Here is a 19971-nt window from a genome sequence, read left to right on the forward strand (position 1 = left end):
TTAATTGGCACAATTTCTCATATTTTTGGTTGGTTCATAACTGAAGACTGAATTTTATAATTATGAATCCACATTTGATTTAGACATAGCGTTTTTATATCAGAGGCAGATATTAACAGTGCTCGTACTTACCTATATTTATATTATCTCATGCATAACAAAACGCAGTGATCAAACATTTTGCATACTATCTGGGAGAATCTTCAAAGAGTATGTAAACACTACGTTTAAAGAGTCGGGAGACCCATCAAAAAAAGAAAATTCTCTAGTATAAAACAATTGGGAACAGTCCGGCCAACACGAAAGCCGCAAATAAAAGTGACAATGCAACAACGACAAGAAAAAAGGAGGTAGGGATGTAATGTACATCACATCTATTATCGAATTATGGATATCAGTATGAATTTGACGACCGTAGGCACCCACCTAGATACAGTAGGTACTTAGGTTGTTGGGCAGGTGATGATCAGTAGCAATCCATGACCACTCTTATATTATTGGATGAAATAAATAACACAAGTTTATTTCAAAGTGTATATATAAGCCACAGTAATATTTTAATTGGTTTAATTTTTCTATTAGCGCATTCCTCAAATTTTTGTTTCAGATAGCTGCTTTTCATTATCTTACAAAGCTGTAAAGAAAACTAGAATAAAATTAACATGCGTATTAATTAATTTGTTATGAAATCTTAATTGAAACTGAGAGGTGCCCTATCAGTAGTCACTTTTATTATGATATTTTGATAAACCAAGAGATTATAGGTACCTACATACTATAAATATACCATAAAAGATTTTCCTTCCATAGACTAAATTGTAAACTGCCAGCTATCGCCCGTGTACCCGCCAGCGTGAAAAATAAGTACCTACCCTATCTCCTTCTACGTTCTTCACACTATATCTATATTATTCACTTCACGCCATATATCACAAAATTTCATAGAGATCGGGCTATTATATTAAAAACGAACAAAAAACACACTTTTATAATATTATTATGGCTTCTGCAGAAATCTTTTAAATTTGCTACATTGATAAAATTAGCTATTGTTTATATGCAAATAAGTTTATAATGTATTTATTTATTATAATGTATTCTGACTAACACAGTTTTGCCACTCAGTAATAATATTAATACTTAGCGATCATAATCTTCTAGAAATCTTGCCATAAAATAAGCTCAGATATTTTCAATAAAACAGCAACAACAAACGTCACCGTCACGGAGAAATGTCAATGCTTTGATAGCCAGCATGGCGGATTTAAGATGTCAGCTGGTATAATCCGACAAATTTCGAAAGCCGCTAATTATTCATTGAATATTAATTAATGAAGTCTTTTAAAAATAAACGCCTTAAAATTCCAAATCGTTTCTTACAATCGCTTGTTGTCTTTAGAGTTGCGCCAGGCTGTCTGCTATTTTAAATTTTTATCTGTGCCATCTGCCCCAACCTGTGATCCGAACGAACGATACGGAATTCCCGTTGGATTGGACCTTCTGTCTCAGTTTTAACAATAAATCTTAGTCTTATCTATATTTATTATTGTTTTATATTTTCACAAGTGCAAGTTACTTAAATCTTAAAAAATTTAAAATTATGGGTGTATAGTTAGGCAACAATGAATCCATACAAAGAAGTGGAGGAAAGTTCTTTTACAACGCCTCCTCACTTAAATTATGAGGATATAGCCACAAAGCTGTTGAAAGATCATTATTTCCTGACGGCACTAGAGCTTCATACAGAACTGGTAGAAAGTGGAAGAGAGTTGCCTCAACTGAGAGAATTCTTCTCTAATCCCGGAAATTTTGAGCAACATGTCTCACGGGCATCTGATTTAAATTCTATGCGTGAGTATGATTATATCTTCTTCTTTCTAGTGTTTACTCCGGTTTCATCCTTACCTGTCTGGAGAAAAGCCCGGGGGTGCCGCGCTTTTTGACCTTGATCGAGGATTGGTTAAGCCAGGTTTTAACACGAAGCGACTGGAGTTTGTTTTACTTCAACTTCTGCAAGTCCGCAACCTTTTCAGGGGAACTTAACCCATATTGGGTCATAATATTACCTGCCCTAGATTATTGTGCCTATTAAATTATATAAAATATTCATTTAGTGGTCCTATTCTTTAAAGTGCCAGGAACTACACAGCACATATAATTGCTTTTATATTGATGGGTTTTTATTTTACCTTTACCTTAGAGAACTCCAGATAGATTACTTGTTCCACAAAGAGTAATCCAATGCTTAGAGAAAATTGCCATAAACCAGTCCACGACTTAGAATCCAGGGGACTTAGCCAGATATGGTAGATCCATCAAACCAAAAAACAGCTAGACCTAGACGAAGATCCCTAACAAGCTAAGGATTGCAATGAATGAAAAATCTTGAACATAGGTCAGATGCATCATGATGCTTATACTTTTTTTAGATCGGACTCCCAGTCAAGCAACTCTAGATTCTTTGGATACTGCTAGGTACTCAGAGGATGGTGGTGGGGACAGAGGTGGAAGCGGTGGGGATGTTGCTGTATTAGAATTTGAACTGAGGAAAGCAAGAGAAACTATAAATGCCCTTAGAGCCAACTTGACACAATTTGCAGGTAATAACAGAAGTTTTATTTTTGTTGTTTTGACTATCAGAATTATCTATTTTGAATTCAATTCTTTATTTTTCTATGAATTTCTATATAAGATCTCATCTTTCTTGGTGATCAATTGAAACTTGATCCAAACATTTAAATTCTCAATACATTTCAGATGGAGATTCAGCATTAGATAAAACTGCAAAGGATAAATTTAACCAGCGCTCTCTTAAACCACATGAGAAGAGAGCACTAAACTTCCTCATCAATGAATATCTTTTGTTACAAGATTACAAACTTACTTCAATCACATTTTCAGATGAAAATCCTGATCAGGTAACCATTGAAGTTTCAAAATATTCATACTTAACTTATTAATGTGACTATGGTAACTTTTTTGTCCTATTACTGTGGGGCCAACCTTCAGAATATATTTAATCAGTGTTAATCAGATTGATGCACAACCTGTAAACTGAAGATAATACTGGTATCTAAGTAAACAAAAGTCCAGAATTACCTGTAACTGGATACTTCCTTAGTATGCATATTTTATGATAGAAAAACTGGAAACAAAAGATGAGAGGAATAGGGTGCAGAATTAGTACATAATTAACACAAATTATGAATTAAATATTTAGTTACGATAGTATTACCTATATAAACTTATAACTTCTTGTAACTTGAAAATGATACAGGTGGAGAAGCATAGTTGTTTTAATTAATTATTCAAAAGTATCTGACTATTAGATGACCTGCACTTATACCTATTGTATACTCATTCTATCCACAAGAGACTCATCTCTATTCAAAGCAGAACATTAAGTACTATACATGTGTACTTACTTTATAGTTCAACCTAGTGTTAATAATCAAAAATTAATAAGCAAACCTTTAAAATGATACTCTTTTCAGGACTTTGAAGACTGGGATGATATAGGCCTGAATATCCCAAGACCTGCTGGTCTTGTTTCCCTCTTTTGGGGTAATTCAACACCTATAAATATACCTAAAGTGGATGTGGCCACTGAAACTGATATGGAGCTAATAGATTCAGGGTGTCAAACGGATTTCGATGAGGGTAATGTGTGTGTCAGTTGTCAAACCTCTTTGGATAATGATGCAGACTGGAATCATGAGGTAGTGGCCATTTCGTTTGTTCATAAAAAATATGTTGGTTTATTACAAATTTGAGTAATTTTTGGCAAAATTAGTTATGTATTTTGAATTACTTCTTTATTTTTATTTGAATAGACATAAGGCTTGTCAAAAAGTAGTTAGTGAGTAGTTAGTGCCAAAATACACTTGTATTGGCAAATTAAAAGACATTCCCCATTGCAGCTCTTAATTCAGGCCGAGGAGATTGAGCTCCTTAAACAGAAAATAATTGCATTAGAGACAGAAAAATTGAACTTCCAGAAATTGTATGATGCTGCTATTGTAAGCCTCAACTCATTAACAAGCCCGTCAGTGGATAGCAAAGAAATTGATATGAATATACCTGAAGAAAAACTCTTATCCGTTCAGATGAAGACTGATCAACTGGAGCAAAGACCATTGACATGTACGGCTGCAGAAAATCACTATGGCAGTAGTAATTCTACTCATAGTGCGACTCCAGAACAGTTTGAAATGATTGATAGTGAAAAAAATAGTGTCATGTATGTATTCTGTTGTCTATTTATCAAGATTTAACAATATGCTTCAGTTTGGATTTTTTCTTCTTTACATAGATTTGGTGGAAGAATTATAGCTTTGTTAGAGAAAAGTATCGGTTTTTCGAATAATCTAGGTCTAAGTCTAACTATAATGTCTCAAGATTGTTTATCTGTGTCACAGCATGCTAACTGTTGCTCTTATGATGTGAAAAAACATCGTGAAGAAATCTATACATTAGGAGGTCAAATCCTGTCAGGTAAAAAGGTTTTCTCCTTGTTAAAAAGGTTTCAGAGATCACACTGCAGACGGTTTACTTTTATAGTAATTAAATTACTTTTCTTTCCCATTACCCAGATGGTCAAAGACGGACCCTACTCTAAAAACACAGAACGGCGCAAACGTGTCAAACTCCAAGAGGATTACAGTTAAACCTTTTTATTTTAAAATTCCCATACAGAGTATACAAAGAAGGCTCTAACACAAGTAAATTAAATCATTTTTTTTAAATTTCCTTGCAGAGTACGCAAAGAAGGCTCTAATACGAGTTCGTTCGACCCTGCCGCAATGGATAGCGTGCGAGACTCGCCGCTCCGTCGCAGCAGTGTGACCACTCTCGACGAAACCCTTAGTATTAATGATGCCGGCGAATGGACTAGAGTGCAATATGAATATAACCCAGTCGAGAGTACAAACAAGGATATGTGGATTGATAGGTATTGAAAGGTTTTCTTATAGGACCCACGTAGCGTGGTACTGTCGCTGTTTCTCTTTTTATTTGAAGTGAAATGGAACAGTGATAGCTTTTCATTCATAAAGAAAATAAATTTGAAACAAAACCCTACACAAATTTAAGTTTTTTTTAAAAAGTAAGAAATAATGAAATAACAGAACCTTAAAGTACCTTAGTATCTATTTAAAAAAAAATGAGAAACACGTCGCTTTGACCTTTCTTATAAGCACATTTTCTTTAAATCAATATTTCTACAGATTATTTACAAGACGACTTTCATTTGTTGCAGTGGTCTTCCAAACAGTTTAAAAGTGTCTATTTTGAACTGGTGTTGTGAATCTCTGAATCTCAATGAGCCTCTCACCAATGATCTATTGGCTGAGCTAGTAAATAGTGATAAACCCATGACTCTTCCAAATCTTCTTACGTTAGTGGCTGATACATTGCCTAGAGTGAGTAGAAATAATATAGTCTTTATTGAATGCCGCTTTCTTTCTGTGGAATTATCTGTTTGAATTTTATTATTTTTTGAAGATACTAGAGTGCGCCCGTGTGATATGGAAATTCTCGCTAATTTTCGTTCCCGTGGGAATTCCTCTCTTAGGTCAATCCAAAATCCAAAAAACACACGGAACCTCTATGCCGAATCTCTAGACGCTGAGTATTAAGCGATGCGTCTATATGTCAGACAGGATATATAAATATCGAAAGAAGTCTTAATTTCGCATTCCACAAGTAAGAAAATGCAATCTCAAAAGCTCTACATGCAAGCACTGGTGTTTATAATAATAGTTAAAATCAGGGTCAACCAGCACTTAACCTGTTTTCGGATATTATGTTACAATTTTTGGAAAAGTTTTGTTATACATCTCTTCCAGATCACTTTCATTGTTGTTTTTGAATGTACTCAATCCTCAATATGTCATTATCAAACCGATGAACTATCTAATAGAATACAACAACCAAACACAATTATCCCACTTCTAAAACCTTGTTATTATTGCAGTTGGTGCCACACACATTAGTTTCCCGCCGTGCTGAAGCCGCCGCCCTGTGCGCGGCGGGGGCGGCGTTGTTGCCGTCCAGTGAACCGCGACGGGCACGTTTACTTCATACACTACTTACACTTGTTAAGAAGCCAGAACCGGCCGACGCTAGAGCCATCTGTGAAGGTATGACATAACTACATCGTTAAAGTAGGAACGAAGTGACAATTAGCGCCCTCAATGACAAATCTGCTATATTTCTGGTCAAGCTTAGCAGGTAGCCGCTTTCTTAGCATCCGGCTCGAAGGACCATAAATGTATAATGCGTAGGTTAGGACAATTGTACCTTTTATTTATTTCTTACATGGCCGCCTAAAACCGCGTACGATGTTTAATACTTTATCGAGTTGTGGTTTTTTCAAGTATATAATGAAAGGATAATGTTCTTCTGTGGTTTGAAAACTGATATCACATGTGTTGAAATAGGTTCCTTTTGTGTCTTTATTTATATTTGGATTTTAAATGAACCAATATTTTTTTTATTTCCAGCTACATGCCTCATAGTAAAATGGGGTGGCAGTGGCGAAGTGTTATCATCAATAGCAGAATTATTAGCATCAAGATCGCCTGAGCGTCGAATATTAGCCAGCCAAATTTGCGTGGCCATAGCTCCTTACGTTCCAATAGAACTTTGCACGTCTCTTCTACTCAGTCTTGTTTTACTAATGTGTGATTCGAACGAAGTCGAAGTACGGAGTTTGGGATTAAAAGCCGCCTGTCTAATATCCCCAGTAGCGGATCATAAGTATGATCAGTTAGAAAATATAATGTTCAATTTCTTGAAGGATCCAGCAGAGAAAAATGTGAAAGATGCTGTGAATATTTTTGTACCTGTGTTAGGAAGGAGTGCTTTGATTGCAGGTGAGTTTATATATTATATTAGATGTATATGCAAGGATTTTAGCGACTGTTTGTCATAATTATTTTATAGGATTCCCAAAATTAGCCAAATATTCCGTACATTGTACTTATAATTTCAATAAAATATAATTTTGAGAAGAATTTTAACCTAAAATTTCATCTAAGTCAGCCCAACTAGAAAAGTTTTTTTTTTTTTAGGAAAATTATCATCAGATCTGTGTAGAAGAGTCATCACGAATTTAGCGAAATCTACGAGCGAGGAGGAATGGAAACAATCACTGTTATATTTAGAAGTTTTACGTATGTTAGTATTAGCCAAGTTGGCTTATGTAGTGAATGTACAAATAGTTAAGGATACTCCGAGTGACTGTGATATGACAATTAATTTACAAGACGTGCCGTTGGAGGGGGAACAGGAGTTCTTTCTAGATTTACAATGTTACGTGGATGGCGGGGATGCGAAGATGTTGGTTGTTGCAATGAATAGTTTAATAAAGGAAAAGCCTGAAGTGAGATGGAAAGAAGTGACATGGTTTATTGAATTGTAAGTATAAATCCTGATACTATTACAATATGAGTGTTATATCTTAAATAGCAGCAGCATTTGTCTGTTCACAAGGCAATTTATTAACAATATATCACTCCGCATCACTTAAATAAATAAAACTAAAACAACACTATATCATTGATATTGATCTTTTCCTTGCAGAGTTAAGCAAATAATACAAATATTGACAAATAGCAAAGTATTAAATCGTTCTACAGCGTATGAGCAAATGATATCTCTATTTAGAAGTTACGTCGAAAATTTCGGCGTTCAATTCACGAATTATATTCTCAAGCCGATTTTAATGGAAGTGATCACTGATTTAGAACAAAGGATGGAAAAACTTCACACTATTAACGTCGATAGTACCATAGTTGTTGGCATTTATTTAGTTGCCCTGTTACCTGTGCTTGAAGAAAAAACGCAACAAGGTGAATTCTTGCAAAAGTAAGTCGAGAATTGAGATATTAAACCTCATTTATTAACTGCATTATCAACAATTAAGGTTGTGCCTTCTCCTAGTGCTTATGCGCGTAAGTACATGAATTTCTCCCAACATATCAGCATCGTTTAGCAATTTATGTAAAATACATATACCGTCAAGTCCATTCTCACTTTTTCATAGCTTCATCATCATCCTCCTTACCTCTGGAGATGGGTGCGCCTATGACCACAATCCTGGATTGGGTATGACAGGTTTTTACACGAAGCGACTATCACTATCTTTTATATGTTTTATGTATTTTCGTAAGAAGAAAGGCGTGATTTTATGTATGTATGTATTTTCCTAAAGTTGTACTTGGTACTTCACCTACTACGTAGAAAAGAAAGTCAAATACGGTCGTATAAATATATGTACCTTCACGACTCTGCCTTCAACGCCTAAATTTCTACCACCATAGTTTCCCTTACATTTTATTTTTTATTTAGGTGGATCATGTACAGCAGTATCCGTGGCCTCCCCGCTAAAATATTCTCAACACCATTGAAATGGGTGTCGCGGCATCGACCGGAGTCGCTTGATAGCTATTTGCAACATCTCAGAGAATGTAAGTTAATCGTTATTTATTGTTACTTCCATATTAGCACATATACCTTATCGTCCCTATTAAGATATGAACTGTTAGGCAGAGACTTGCTATGATCCCCTGCATATGCTTACGATGCATATGGTTTATTATGTAGGTTTTGCTAAAACCACATTAATATTTTACAGAGTACAGAGAGATCTGTAAGGATCGTACAAGTAAGAGAAAGAAGAATAATAAGTATGTTCTACACTATGCATTTTCGGAAAATATGCTCTTAGTCAATACCTACACATATGAAACCTACAAGCGAAATTAAAATGTCTAAACCCAGCAGTTTGAGCTATGCGTTGATTTGTAGTCAGACAGCGCCATCTTCTATATATGGACAGATTAAATTTTCTAAACTGTATTATTGAATAAAAACAATGAATCCTTTCTTTTCCAGTTTCAGCCAGCAGTTGTGAAAGTCCAAGTGGCAATGCGATCAGAGTGTATATAGGCAACCTTATAACGGAATTGTTGAATGTGGCGGATCTCAACGAAAACACTATAGAAAAGCAACTCATACCAGCTGTCATGGCGCTCTTACACGACGATGATGTGTGAGTAATATAACATTAGTTTGATTGTTAACCGATGTTCTCACAGTGGGGGAAAACTCATCGTGAAGAAACCTGCACAATGTTTGCACGCACATTGTAAATTTCAGGGAAGATTCATGGGATTGAGGAAATAGATCCCAAATCATACATAATAATTTCATTGAAACGAAATTCAAATATGTACCAATACTAGTCTATTAAAAATGAAATTATTCGAATTTTAAAGTTCAATGGTTAGTGCTAGCTGCCTATCGGAGGGTTGCTGAATATTAGTTCAGTGACTGTCCATTCCAGACACCATTAAAAAATCCATATTACCGACCATTCCAGACAATTAAAAATAAAACGTTCTAATTTTAAATGTCTGTCCAGAGCGGTTCGGGAAGTGGCAATAACAGCGTGGGGCAGTGTGACGCGAACTTGTATCATCCGAGGATTGGCGTGCTCTGCTCAGTGCTGGCCGCCAGTGGAGGGTCTGCTGAATTCGAGCTCTGTGCTGTCCACTCGGGAAGCCGGTAGAGTGGCTGAAGCACTGGCCACTCTTGTACTGCCTACCCCTGACAGCCATGCTTTGTCTGAAAGAGGTGAGTCCTAATTGAGAATAATGAATCAATACTTTTCGTTTAACTTTTGCTTATATACTGTTGTTATCAAAACTCCTATTAATGCCCCCCAAGACCACATAAGGCAAACTATATTGCAAATTTCAGGTCTATAGATCAAGTGATTTGTCCTGTGCGCTGTCTGTGATTCAGTCACTGAGTAACCTAATAGAATAGAATAGATTTATTTTCAAAATTGGATACAAGGTATCACTTATTGACGTCACATAACTTAAATCTAATTATAACTACTACTATCTCTACTTAGTATAAAACAAAGTCGCTATTTTAGTCTGTTTGTCTGTATGCTTAAATCTTTAAAATTACGCAACGGATTTTGATGCGGTTTTTTGTAACAGGTAGAGTGATTCAAGAGGAAGGTTTTTATGTATAATAACATTTATAATTTTGCACCCGTGCGAAGCCGGGGCGGGTTGCTAGTAGTTTTATATATGTAAATCTGGTATTCTTATCGTTCAGCTATTTGGCTTTCCAATTCTATCTTAAAGACTTCAAGACTTTTTACTCTGTCTACCCCGCAAGAGATGTAGACGTGATTATATGTATTAATGTATTCTTATCCTAAATGTGATTTCTTCCAATGAACAAAACCACAAGCAAATTAATTTGTTGAATCCAGCTGTATCGATGCTGTGCTCGCTGTGCCACCGCGGCGACATCGGCAGCGAGTGGCTGCCCGCGCTGTGCCCGGGGCTGCAGCTGGCCGCGCACCACGCCGCCCGCCACCCGGGGCTGCTGCCCGCGCTCAGGTACCACTCAATTTATTGTGTTTTATATCTTCATGTGCCGTGTGGTTCCCGGCACCAATAAAAAAAAAAAGAATACGACCACTCCGTCTCTTTCCCATGGATGTCGTAAAAGGCGACTAAGGGATAGGCTTACAAAATTAGGATTCTTGTTTAGGCGATGGGCTGGCGACCTGTCACTATTTGGATCTCAATTGTATCATTAAGCCAAATAGCTGAACGTGGCCATTCAGTCTTTTCAAGAATGTTGGCTCTGCCTATCCTGCAAGGGATATAGACATGTGTGTATGTGTGTTATATCTTCATTCATTTATGTGTTCCTTGCAAACCGAATTATGTGGTCGTGTGTTCTTATATACAGGCTGACAGTTTTCACATTTAATGACATAATAAATATAAAACTAAGAAAATGCACTAGTTTAAAATAAAATATTTAAAAAAAAATGATGCATAAAATCTTGAAATATATAGACACCGCGCCCGATAAGCGCAACCAGCAAACCAGCCCGATGCCGCCGGTACGTTGTCGCTGTTGACTCGTCGATTGGATTCCTTTATCAGCGCGCTGCTGTCGGGTGGATCCCACTCTTACTTGTTTTTTTTTTTTTGTTTTTATTTGAAACGAGAATCAGATACTGAGTGCCCCGCCTCCTTTCAATATACAACGCGATTTACCAGTCACGCTGTATAGTGTTTTTGGTATTACGTAGGTAAACCCTTTCAGAGGCGACTTAGGCACATAGAATTAACATCTTTTGTTCAAAGCCTTTTGTCTAAACGTAATTAATACTAAAATATTATTTTCTTAGTGTCAGTGTCGACTATATAGAACGATTCTCTATTATATTTGATTAAATGCCGCTGGCACTACACCGCGTGCTTTGACATTACATTGAGTAAAACTTAGTGGAATTCCAAATTAGAATGTTTTTCTATGCAAAAATGGTAGCTAAATACATTATACAGTCTGCTTCTTCCTCCTGGCATTAGTCACGGTTACATACGCACCTTTCTGAGAGGAGTGCGGTGTGCGCCTTTTGACCATGATCCTAGATTGGGTAAGTTCAGTCCTACTCCAATCTGATCTCCGCACACTTTGCAGAGGAACCAAACCCGAATTGGATCATGTTACTCACACTTTATTTACAATTACTAAAAAATATTACAGAAAACTGGAAGAAGTTGTTCAAAACCCATCGTTGGCACAATTCAAGCCTACCATAGAGGTGCTACTGCACAATGTGACAGGAACAGCCGTCGGCAGCGACGTGTACAGAGAGCCGCCGAGGCCAGCGTCCAATCTACAAGCGGCGCAGGAAGTAGGCAGGCGAGTCACGCAAATGTTCCAACATTCCAAAACTAATATCAATCTGCCGAATATATTTAAAAAGAAAACTTAATTGTTAATATTAATAAACATGGGAGATTTTATTCTAAAATTTATTACTCAAACATAACATTATTCGTGCAAACCACAATGTGTTAGTGATTTTCTCACGAAAGCTTTAAAAAGTACTTACAATATTTGGCGTTTACTTTTTGAGTTGAAAGGGGGATGGAGTTATGTAAATCTCAATTATGATAAAATGAAATTATTAATATAAAGTAATTGACAAAGTTATGCTCGCGTTTAAGATGAATAAATTTGGGCGTAGAGCTTATTTATTGTTTACCTATCTTCCAAGTGGAGCTGGACGTGGGTACGTAAGTTATGGAGTTAAGTTCCAAATCCTAACATTCGAATACGAATACAAATCTGCAAGATATTTTTAAGAAAAGTAGGTACTTAAGACAAAAGTGTTTTGGGCGTCCATTTTGTTAAATGTTAGTTAATCTTATTTTCAAAGCGAAAAACTATCGCTGTTTCGCTTTTATTATGACGTGAAAAGGGACAGCACTAGTGTTTAAGCGTTCTCACGGCTGTTATGCTGCTTACAGCATAACAGCCGTGAGGGATAGCTGTATAAGCTCGGTAAAATACAACAGTAAGTTCTTAAACTAAGAAACAAAAAGTTCAAACAATACCATGTTAAAAAATGTTATACCAGTATTATAATGATATTTTAAATTATAAATTGTAATTTGTTATAGAACATTCAAATTTGTTGAAATTGATGTGTATATTTTATTTTTTATTTTATTTGGTATTTGAACTTTTATTTTAACAGTTATAAAGAATTTTACATGTCATTCTATGCATACAATGGGCCACATAGAATAGTATACAACGATAGTTTTCTAAATGGTACAGTAAAAACAAGAGCAGAAAAATATGACACATACAAACCAAAAGGCATAAAGGGGTCAGGTTACTCCGCTGATGACTCTACTGTACATTATTTGTGGTATAATTATTGATTCCTTCATGCTTTACTAGATACAGGTGCTATTCATGAAAGTTGACAAGGCGTATATATCTTTTTTCTCTATCTTTGAGGTTGACCACCCAGTAAGAGAGAGAGAGGAAAGGTATAAAGTAAAGATATTTCAACGTTCGTGAATCAACTTCTGGAATTATTTTTAACGGGTTACAAAAATAGTAGTTGCTAATGTTCAATGGCCTTAAAATATATGTTATATACATAATGAACATTATGTAAGTATAAACCTAATAATTTATTTACTTTTAAATTTTTAAGTTAATACTTACTCACACAATTGTAAATACTCTTAATACTTCAGTACTCATCTTTTCACATTTTAGCAAGACGTGAGAGTCAGCAAGTTAGTTAGCAAGTCGGCTTCCGACTAAAAAAAGCGTGCGTTCGTAAACATTATTTTTGTCAACCAATGGTCTTTCTATGGATATACAACATCGTGTAGGGATACCGTGAGTAAACCGCACATTCAGGCTACTGGATGTATAACCATACCCATGATCTAAGCTTGGTTAGGTTCTCCTGTAAGAATTGGGTGGTGAGAAGAAAATTACTTCGTAAAAACCTGAACTCACCGTCACTGAAATTGTGGTTTGCAGTTATATGACAATTACAGATTAGTTTGTTTCTGAAAGTTTATAGTTACATTTTTGTTGGAAGCTAACTAGCGATTTAAAATGAATGTTATACAGTTAAGATATTTGTTTATGTTTCAGTATATACATTTCCGCTGACAATTCAAAGTGAGACAAAATAAATAATAACGAGTTATTAACAGGAAAATATTTGAAAAAAATAATGATTTTATAAAAAAAAAATTGTTTTATTTTTCCCTGTCCTTAAATATTACCTACATACATACATAAAATAGTATTTGTGAGATTTTTCGCGCTGAATATATGTCCTAAACAAAATTTTAGTCCGTGTGTTAGAAAATGTATCTATCTAAATATAATACAATAAAACAATTATTTTTTAATTTTTAGGACATCATTAATTATGAACAGAGTTTTATATTAAAGGATTGTGTATTTGTGTGTGTGACAAAAGGAAACGATGATTTCGGCTCCGCTCGCTCGGAATTGTTTGTCCATCAAGGGCATCGTGATTGTCTATTACGTATATGGTACGTACAGTTTTATTTGTGGGTTTTGAAACAATTAAAACAGAGCGGAGCTCGGTCCTGTTGTCCTCGGTCGGGTTATTCCCGAAGTATTTAAAAAGAAATATAATTTCACTAGCTTTTGTCGCGGGTAGCGACTTCGTCCGCATTTTTTGGATAGAAAAAATACTGATAGGTTTGAACTTCATGCATGGGATTTGCTGCTTCCGAGTTCCTGTAATTAAATATTGCTGACTCACTGCCTTTATTAATATACTAGCTGTTGCCGGCGACTTCGTTTGCACAATTTGTACAATTGGAGTACAATTATAATCTGACACTTAATTGGGATGCTCAGAGCATGTATGTAGGATTATCGAGAAGGATGGAGGTGCTTGAGATGGATTATGGGGTGCAAAAGGGAATAAACTTGGTTTTGGATAGATTAAGTGCTAGATAATTAGATTTTAACCAAGAGGAAATAACTTGTAGGGCGGTTTCAGCATGCTTTTGTACATCGTTTAATTCACTGCAATTGACGAGTAACGCAGTGTCATCAGCATAGGATAATAATAATTTTGCAATTAGGTAAGGACATTTCGCAGAGGTCATTCACATATATGAGAAATAAAGTAGGTCCTAGCACATTTCCTTGGGGAACCCCATAATTTACAGACTCTTCCTTGCTTGTGATTCCGTTTATAATGACATATTGGCAACAGTTATTGAGATAACACTTCGAAACAAGTCCAGTGCAACGAGCATAAAAAGGTCAGTATTTATTCAGCACACAAGACTTATAAGAATCACTTAATCATTACAACAAAACAAATGATAGACTGAGGCAATGTCAACAACGGATCCAAAAAAAAACAGTAAAAAAAATATAAATAGGTTTTTTTCTTTAATCTTTTATCTATTGTTAAGCGGCAGAGGAAACTGAGTACACATGCATCTAGCGAGTATTTGAGTAATTACGTGAAAAATTGCCATTTCATTTCATTACGTGTTGAGTAGTATATTAATTTTATGTTTGGATCGAAACATAAAAAATCGAATCTCGATTTTGGAGGGTGAAATAAATCGATTAATCGAAGAATCGATCTTCGATTAATCGATTTCAGATCGCCATGTCAGACATGTCATAAAACCTACTTTTCATAAAAACATAGTGGTTATCGGTAATATTCTCTTTGACTTTACATTACAATTACGAGAAGCTACTACATTTTGCTTTCGCCTTTCAGACAACTTTCAGATTTAAATTTTTTGAATTGAAAAAGAACATTGCTGATCAAGCATTTAATTTTTTTAGCTTTCAATAATTGAAAAACATTTCTTTAGAATGTCTGAAAAGCATTTACAAACCGGTAAGTTCCAACAAGTTGAATGTTTGCATAAAATTATTTCGATAATGCCTCAATATGAATCCAGTTCATAAAGTACATAAAGGTTACTAGATGTAATGCACCATTTGTTCATTAAATTTTAATATACTTTTTAGGCGATGCCTTACCACCGTATCCCGGTAAACTGCGACTATTTGCTATGCGGTTTTGTCCCTATGCTGAAAGATCTGTGCTTGTCCTGAATGCTAAAAAACTACAATACGAGGTAGTATTCATCAACTTGGATCATAAACCAGAATGGATCTTCAAATACAGCCCTAAAGGTAATATTTTATAGAAGTTTATTGTCAGATTAGTCTCATATAATTAACATGTAAGTGATAAACATATTTGTGGTGATATACAACCTCTACACTATCTTTGACACCCTTTCGTCTTTAATCTTAACCTATCGAAGTTAATTTTAATGTAATATAATAATCTTGTTAATCCAGTTAATTGAATTAAGTATGACCATTTCCTGTATAATGTAGTACAAATTTGTGGAATATTATATTTGTGTCACATACTCAAGTCATACTGTTTAATTTTATTGAATAAAGCCATATTTACTGAGAAATATATAATATAAAAAAATAATCATGCATAAGTATCTGAAACCTGAATGATTTCAAGCAGATCCAACAATAACCTCGGACAAATCATGTGAATGGATTTATTCGAAACAAACCTTAAAAAAATTATTCAGAATTCTGTAAATAACGACTGCAAATATCAATTATTCGTAAACTTTTTATCTCCACTCCTGTACACTCTTGTCAAAGATACAATGGATTATCACCTAGGTTTAGAAAGACTAGATGCGCTTTTCATCAAACCTGTTAATCATGTTCACTCAAGGTATCAACTGGCCCAAAGAAAACAAGAGTTGGAGACAGTTGATCAATACATTTCAATGTTGAAACTATTATCAAAGCTTATTAGCTTATATTCATACAAGACACCTTTATCGCTGGGCTATTGTCTTCAACTATGCAACAAGGACTACTTGAGAACCCCATACTCACTCTTAATGCAGCATCTTTAGAAATGGCACAAATTCAAAATACAGAATACAACTATCATCCAACTTCAACAGTAAATCAAACTTCTAATCCTTGTCCATTTTGTAGTCATATGTGTGAATGAAGGTTCAGAACTGAGAAGTGGTTAGATATTCTACATTATTTTTAGGTGTTGTGTATGTCATTGCAGCAATAGTCACAAGACTGGCAATATTTGGCTGGATGTTATAATGATAGAAAGAGATTCTTTTGGTTAACTCTTACAATTTGTGTGGGAAGGTAAGCAAATAAAGAAAGAGAGCATACTGTGTGCCAAGTGCAAATTGTAAAATTCAATCAAGGGAAAGCAAATAAACCTGGGAATTCTTTTAGGTGATGGGCAGCAACCTGTCAATATTAGAATCTTCATTTTATTTTAAGTCACATAGCTAAACATAGCCAAGACTATTTAGCCAACAGGGCTTTGTGTACCCTGCAAGGATTTAGGATGTGATTATATGTAAGTCATAATCTTTTTTGCTTCATTTGATGTTCAAAATACTCAATACCACTGTATTGCACTCACAAATGAATCCTGAAAGGATGTTGCATTTTAATATGAAATGTTAACATTAAAATATAATAATAATAAAGTATGTTGTAAATATAAAAAAGGTAAATTCATACAATTAGGTATTTACAAATATAGGGAATGATAGCATACTAATAAATTTTATCACAATGTATATTGTTACAATGTATGCTAGCCCCTCGCCAACAATAAGAGTCCCAAGTTTGATGGTGATGTGTCCTATCCTAAAGTTCCGGGTATCACATGGCAACAGTTAGTTACAAGAACACATTTCTTATCATACATTTTAATATGGCTGTTCAATTAACTAGTACAATTTGATGAAGTGTTTAGAATACATAGTTTTGATAAGATGTGAATGTACAGTGGAATGCATTATCTGACTTCGGTTTGAGATTGCCTAATCTTGCATTGAAAACCACCACATACTGTGAAAATTTATTCATCAGTTGGTATAATTGAAAAAGGAGCTAATTATGATAAAAATAATAATCAATTAACTCCAAGCTGCAAACTGTAAAAACACAAAAAAAATGATTTTTCATATTAAAACCTAAAAAAAAGACAATAGAAAGCTAAACATAATAATTGAAAATTTAATTAACTTTATTAATTAGTTGGTACCTAACTTCCATAAAAAAAATTTGCCTTTTGTTTTGCTACTATGGATACTGCTAGTATGTCAAATATCAGCTGAAATCATTCAGTGTTTTCGGTTTATGATTGTGTCAGTTGCTTTAATTTAATTCCTCAATTCACTTTATGCTAGTAGAGTGACCGCAGCTCCGCCCGAGTAAAACTAAAAACCCGTTAACTTCCGTTCCCGTGGGAAATCATGAAACCATACAGCTGAATGAGGCCTTTATGCTAGTAGAGTGACCGCAGCTCCGCCCGAGTAAAACTAAAAACCCGTTAACTTCCGTTCCCGTGGGAAATCATGAAACCATACAGCTGAATGAGGCCTTTTAGTCTTTTCGAGACTGTTGGCTGTGTCTACCCCGTAAGGGATATCTTTATCCCTTACTTACTGCTTAATGTAGGTATTTAATAATAATAAAGTTTTTCTTAATCTACAGGTACTGTACCAGCATTAGAATATGAAGAAGGAAAAGCCATATTTGATAGCAACATTATAAACGTGTATTTAGATGAGAAGTATACGGATGTTTCACTTCAGTCACCTGACCCCCTCCGCAGGGCTCAAGACAAAATGCTTGTGGAAAACTTTGCTTCTGTGAGTAGGTATAATATCAGTCATACTTTGGGGACAGCTATAGTGTTCAACCCCATAAGACATTTGTCATTTTATTTGCCCTGACTAGGATTTCCACATCCTGAGGTCAGTACTATAAATTTGTCTCTTATTTATCCTTAAGAATACGTAGCTTTCTTATTTAAAAAAAAAAACTCTTTCAAGCCTTTACAATTTATTTAGGCAAATGAAATAAAATATGGTATTTATGTGTAAATATGTACAAAAATATTTAAAATAAGTTGTTGTTTCATATCTTTGTTATGAAGCGGTACCTTCTACCTACTATTAGTATTTTAGTGTATAATGAAAACACTGACATTTAGACGGCCTCTGTGGCGCAGCGGTAATACGCTTGTCTGTGACACCGGAGGTTCCGGGTTCGAATCCCGGACAGGGCACGATGAGAAACGAACTTTCTCTGATTGGTCTGGGTCTTGGATGTTTATCTATCTAAGTATTTATTATAAAATATAGTATAGTATCGTTGAGTAAGTATCTCGTAACAAAAGTTTCGAACTTATTTCGAGGCTAACTCAATCTGTGTAATTTGTCCCGAGGTCTGGGTCTTGGATGTTTATCTATCTAAGTATTTATTATAAAATATAGTATAGTATCGTTGAGTTAGTATCTCGTAACACATTATTTCGAGGCTAACTCAATCTGTGTAATTTGTCCCGTATAAATTGATTTTTCCTTGTTAAAGTATTTATGGTAGACATGCAACTACGTTAACTTATTTAGTGTGGGCAGTTATATATTACATTATAAGGATAAATCACACTAATTAAGTTAGCTCTATAAAGTTTCCTTGTTTTTATTTTGTACAACCATCCATCAATTAATTTTCTTTAATATAAATTTGGTAATTTCTATTTCCACAGGCTCAATCAGCTTATTATACAGCAGCGTTCAATGCTCAAGCCCTTCAGCCTAACATGGTCGAGAACTACCACAAAGGCCTGGAGCTGCTGCAGAAAGAGATTGAACTCCGCGGAACCAAGTTCCTGCACGGGAACGAGCCAGGGCTGGTCGACTACACTCTGTGGCCTTTCTTGGAGCGGTTCGAGGCACTGCCTATTCTTGGAAAATCTGAATTTGCCATTGACAACGCGAAATATCCAGCTCTGGTAAGTTATACAAAGTAAAGCCGCTACATGATTTGAACGAATACGCAACCGAGTTAAAGTATAACTGAGACTGCTGCATCGTTAGTCCTGGTATCGTACTCACCTTTCTGGAGAAAGACTGGATTTTACTTTACATAAAAGATATTACATATTCTATAATCCTTCATAAGGTGTAGAGGTAACAAACTTAATTCAACTTGGGAATCTTTTTTAGCCGATGGGCTAGCAACCTGTCACAATTTGCACAAACAAAACTGTGTGATGGTGTAGACATAGCCTCATCTCGAAAATCTATGTAGTTAAAAATAAACGTGATTAATTATTTGTATGTATGTAAAATGAATTTATGTTCATATACAGTACGTTAAATTTACATTTTCAATGTACGTTCTCTAACTTGGTAATATAATTTACAGGTTACCTACATGAACGCGATGAAGAGCGCCCCGGCCGTGCAAGCCTACCGCCTGGCGCCCGAGACCCACGCGAAGTTTACGGAGTCCCGCGCCAAAGGGGACCCCGATTACAACATGCTCGATTCCAGCGACACCGTCTGCTGCATGCGCCCCAGAAAGAAGAAGGAGTGAACTGTGTTTTTTTTTTTCTCAATTTGATCGAAGATATTATTAAAAACGTTAATAAATAAAAGTACAATAATTTGTTTGCTTTTTATTAATTTATTTCAATGTTATTGCACCTTA

General features: G+C 35.2%; 2 protein-coding genes across 5 annotated transcripts; both read left to right on the forward strand.

The window, feature by feature from the left end:
- Window positions 1-1299: 1299 nt before the first annotated feature.
- Window positions 1300-14935, forward strand: LOC106135126 (RAB11-binding protein RELCH). Of its 4 annotated transcripts, none has more exons than XM_060946435.1 (16): window positions 1300-1851; window positions 2430-2600; window positions 2758-2918; window positions 3495-3719; window positions 3921-4240; window positions 4757-4951; window positions 5258-5420; window positions 5975-6140; window positions 6504-6875; window positions 7074-7419; window positions 7585-7869; window positions 8353-8471; window positions 8899-9055; window positions 9428-9639; window positions 10298-10427; window positions 11593-14935. In XM_060946435.1, the coding sequence occupies exons 1-16, from the start codon at window positions 1623-1625 to the stop codon at window positions 11822-11824; spliced, it is 3483 nt and encodes a 1160-aa protein (XP_060802418.1). In that variant the 5' UTR covers window positions 1300-1622; the 3' UTR covers window positions 11825-14935. The 4 variants fall into 4 exon arrangements, with proteins under 4 accessions (XP_060802418.1, XP_060802419.1, XP_060802420.1 ...); XM_060946436.1 differs by having other exon boundaries at window positions 1301-1851; window positions 3999-4240; XM_060946437.1 differs by having other exon boundaries at window positions 1301-1851; window positions 4107-4240.
- Window positions 14936-15106: 171 nt separating this feature from the next.
- Window positions 15107-19929, forward strand: LOC106135178 (pyrimidodiazepine synthase). The gene is made up of 5 exons (XM_060946439.1): window positions 15107-15274; window positions 15409-15576; window positions 17965-18122; window positions 19025-19270; window positions 19687-19929. The coding sequence occupies exons 1-5, from the start codon at window positions 15250-15252 to the stop codon at window positions 19855-19857; spliced, it is 768 nt and encodes a 255-aa protein (XP_060802422.1). The 5' UTR covers window positions 15107-15249; the 3' UTR covers window positions 19858-19929.
- The last annotated feature ends 42 nt before the right edge of the window (window positions 19930-19971 follow it).

The sequence above is a fragment of the Amyelois transitella genome, chromosome 11, assembly GCF_032362555.1.
Source record: "Amyelois transitella isolate CPQ chromosome 11, ilAmyTran1.1, whole genome shotgun sequence".
NCBI classification, from domain to species: domain Eukaryota; kingdom Metazoa; phylum Arthropoda; class Insecta; order Lepidoptera; family Pyralidae; genus Amyelois; species Amyelois transitella.

What these genes read in the sequence shown, in the direction of transcription:
- LOC106135126 (XM_060946435.1), top strand. Translation starts at nt 1,623, where the DNA reads ATGAATCCATACAAAGAAGTGGAGGAAAGTTCTTTTACAACGCCTCCT. An exon ending in AGTGAAAAAAATAGTGTCAT is followed by an intron (nt 4,241 to 4,756) that starts GTATGTATTCTG and finishes ATTTCCTTGCAG; the next exon opens with AGTACGCAAAGAAGGCTCTA. An exon ending in TGGCTGATACATTGCCTAGA is followed by an intron (nt 5,421 to 5,974) that starts GTGAGTAGAAAT and finishes TTATTATTGCAG; the next exon opens with TTGGTGCCACACACATTAGT.
- LOC106135178 (XM_060946439.1), top strand. Translation starts at nt 15,250, where the DNA reads ATGTCTGAAAAGCATTTACAAACCG. An exon ending in TGAAAAGCATTTACAAACCG is followed by an intron (nt 15,275 to 15,408) that starts GTAAGTTCCAAC and finishes TATACTTTTTAG; the next exon opens with GCGATGCCTTACCACCGTAT. An exon ending in TTGTGGAAAACTTTGCTTCT is followed by an intron (nt 18,123 to 19,024) that starts GTGAGTAGGTAT and finishes CTATTTCCACAG; the next exon opens with GCTCAATCAGCTTATTATAC.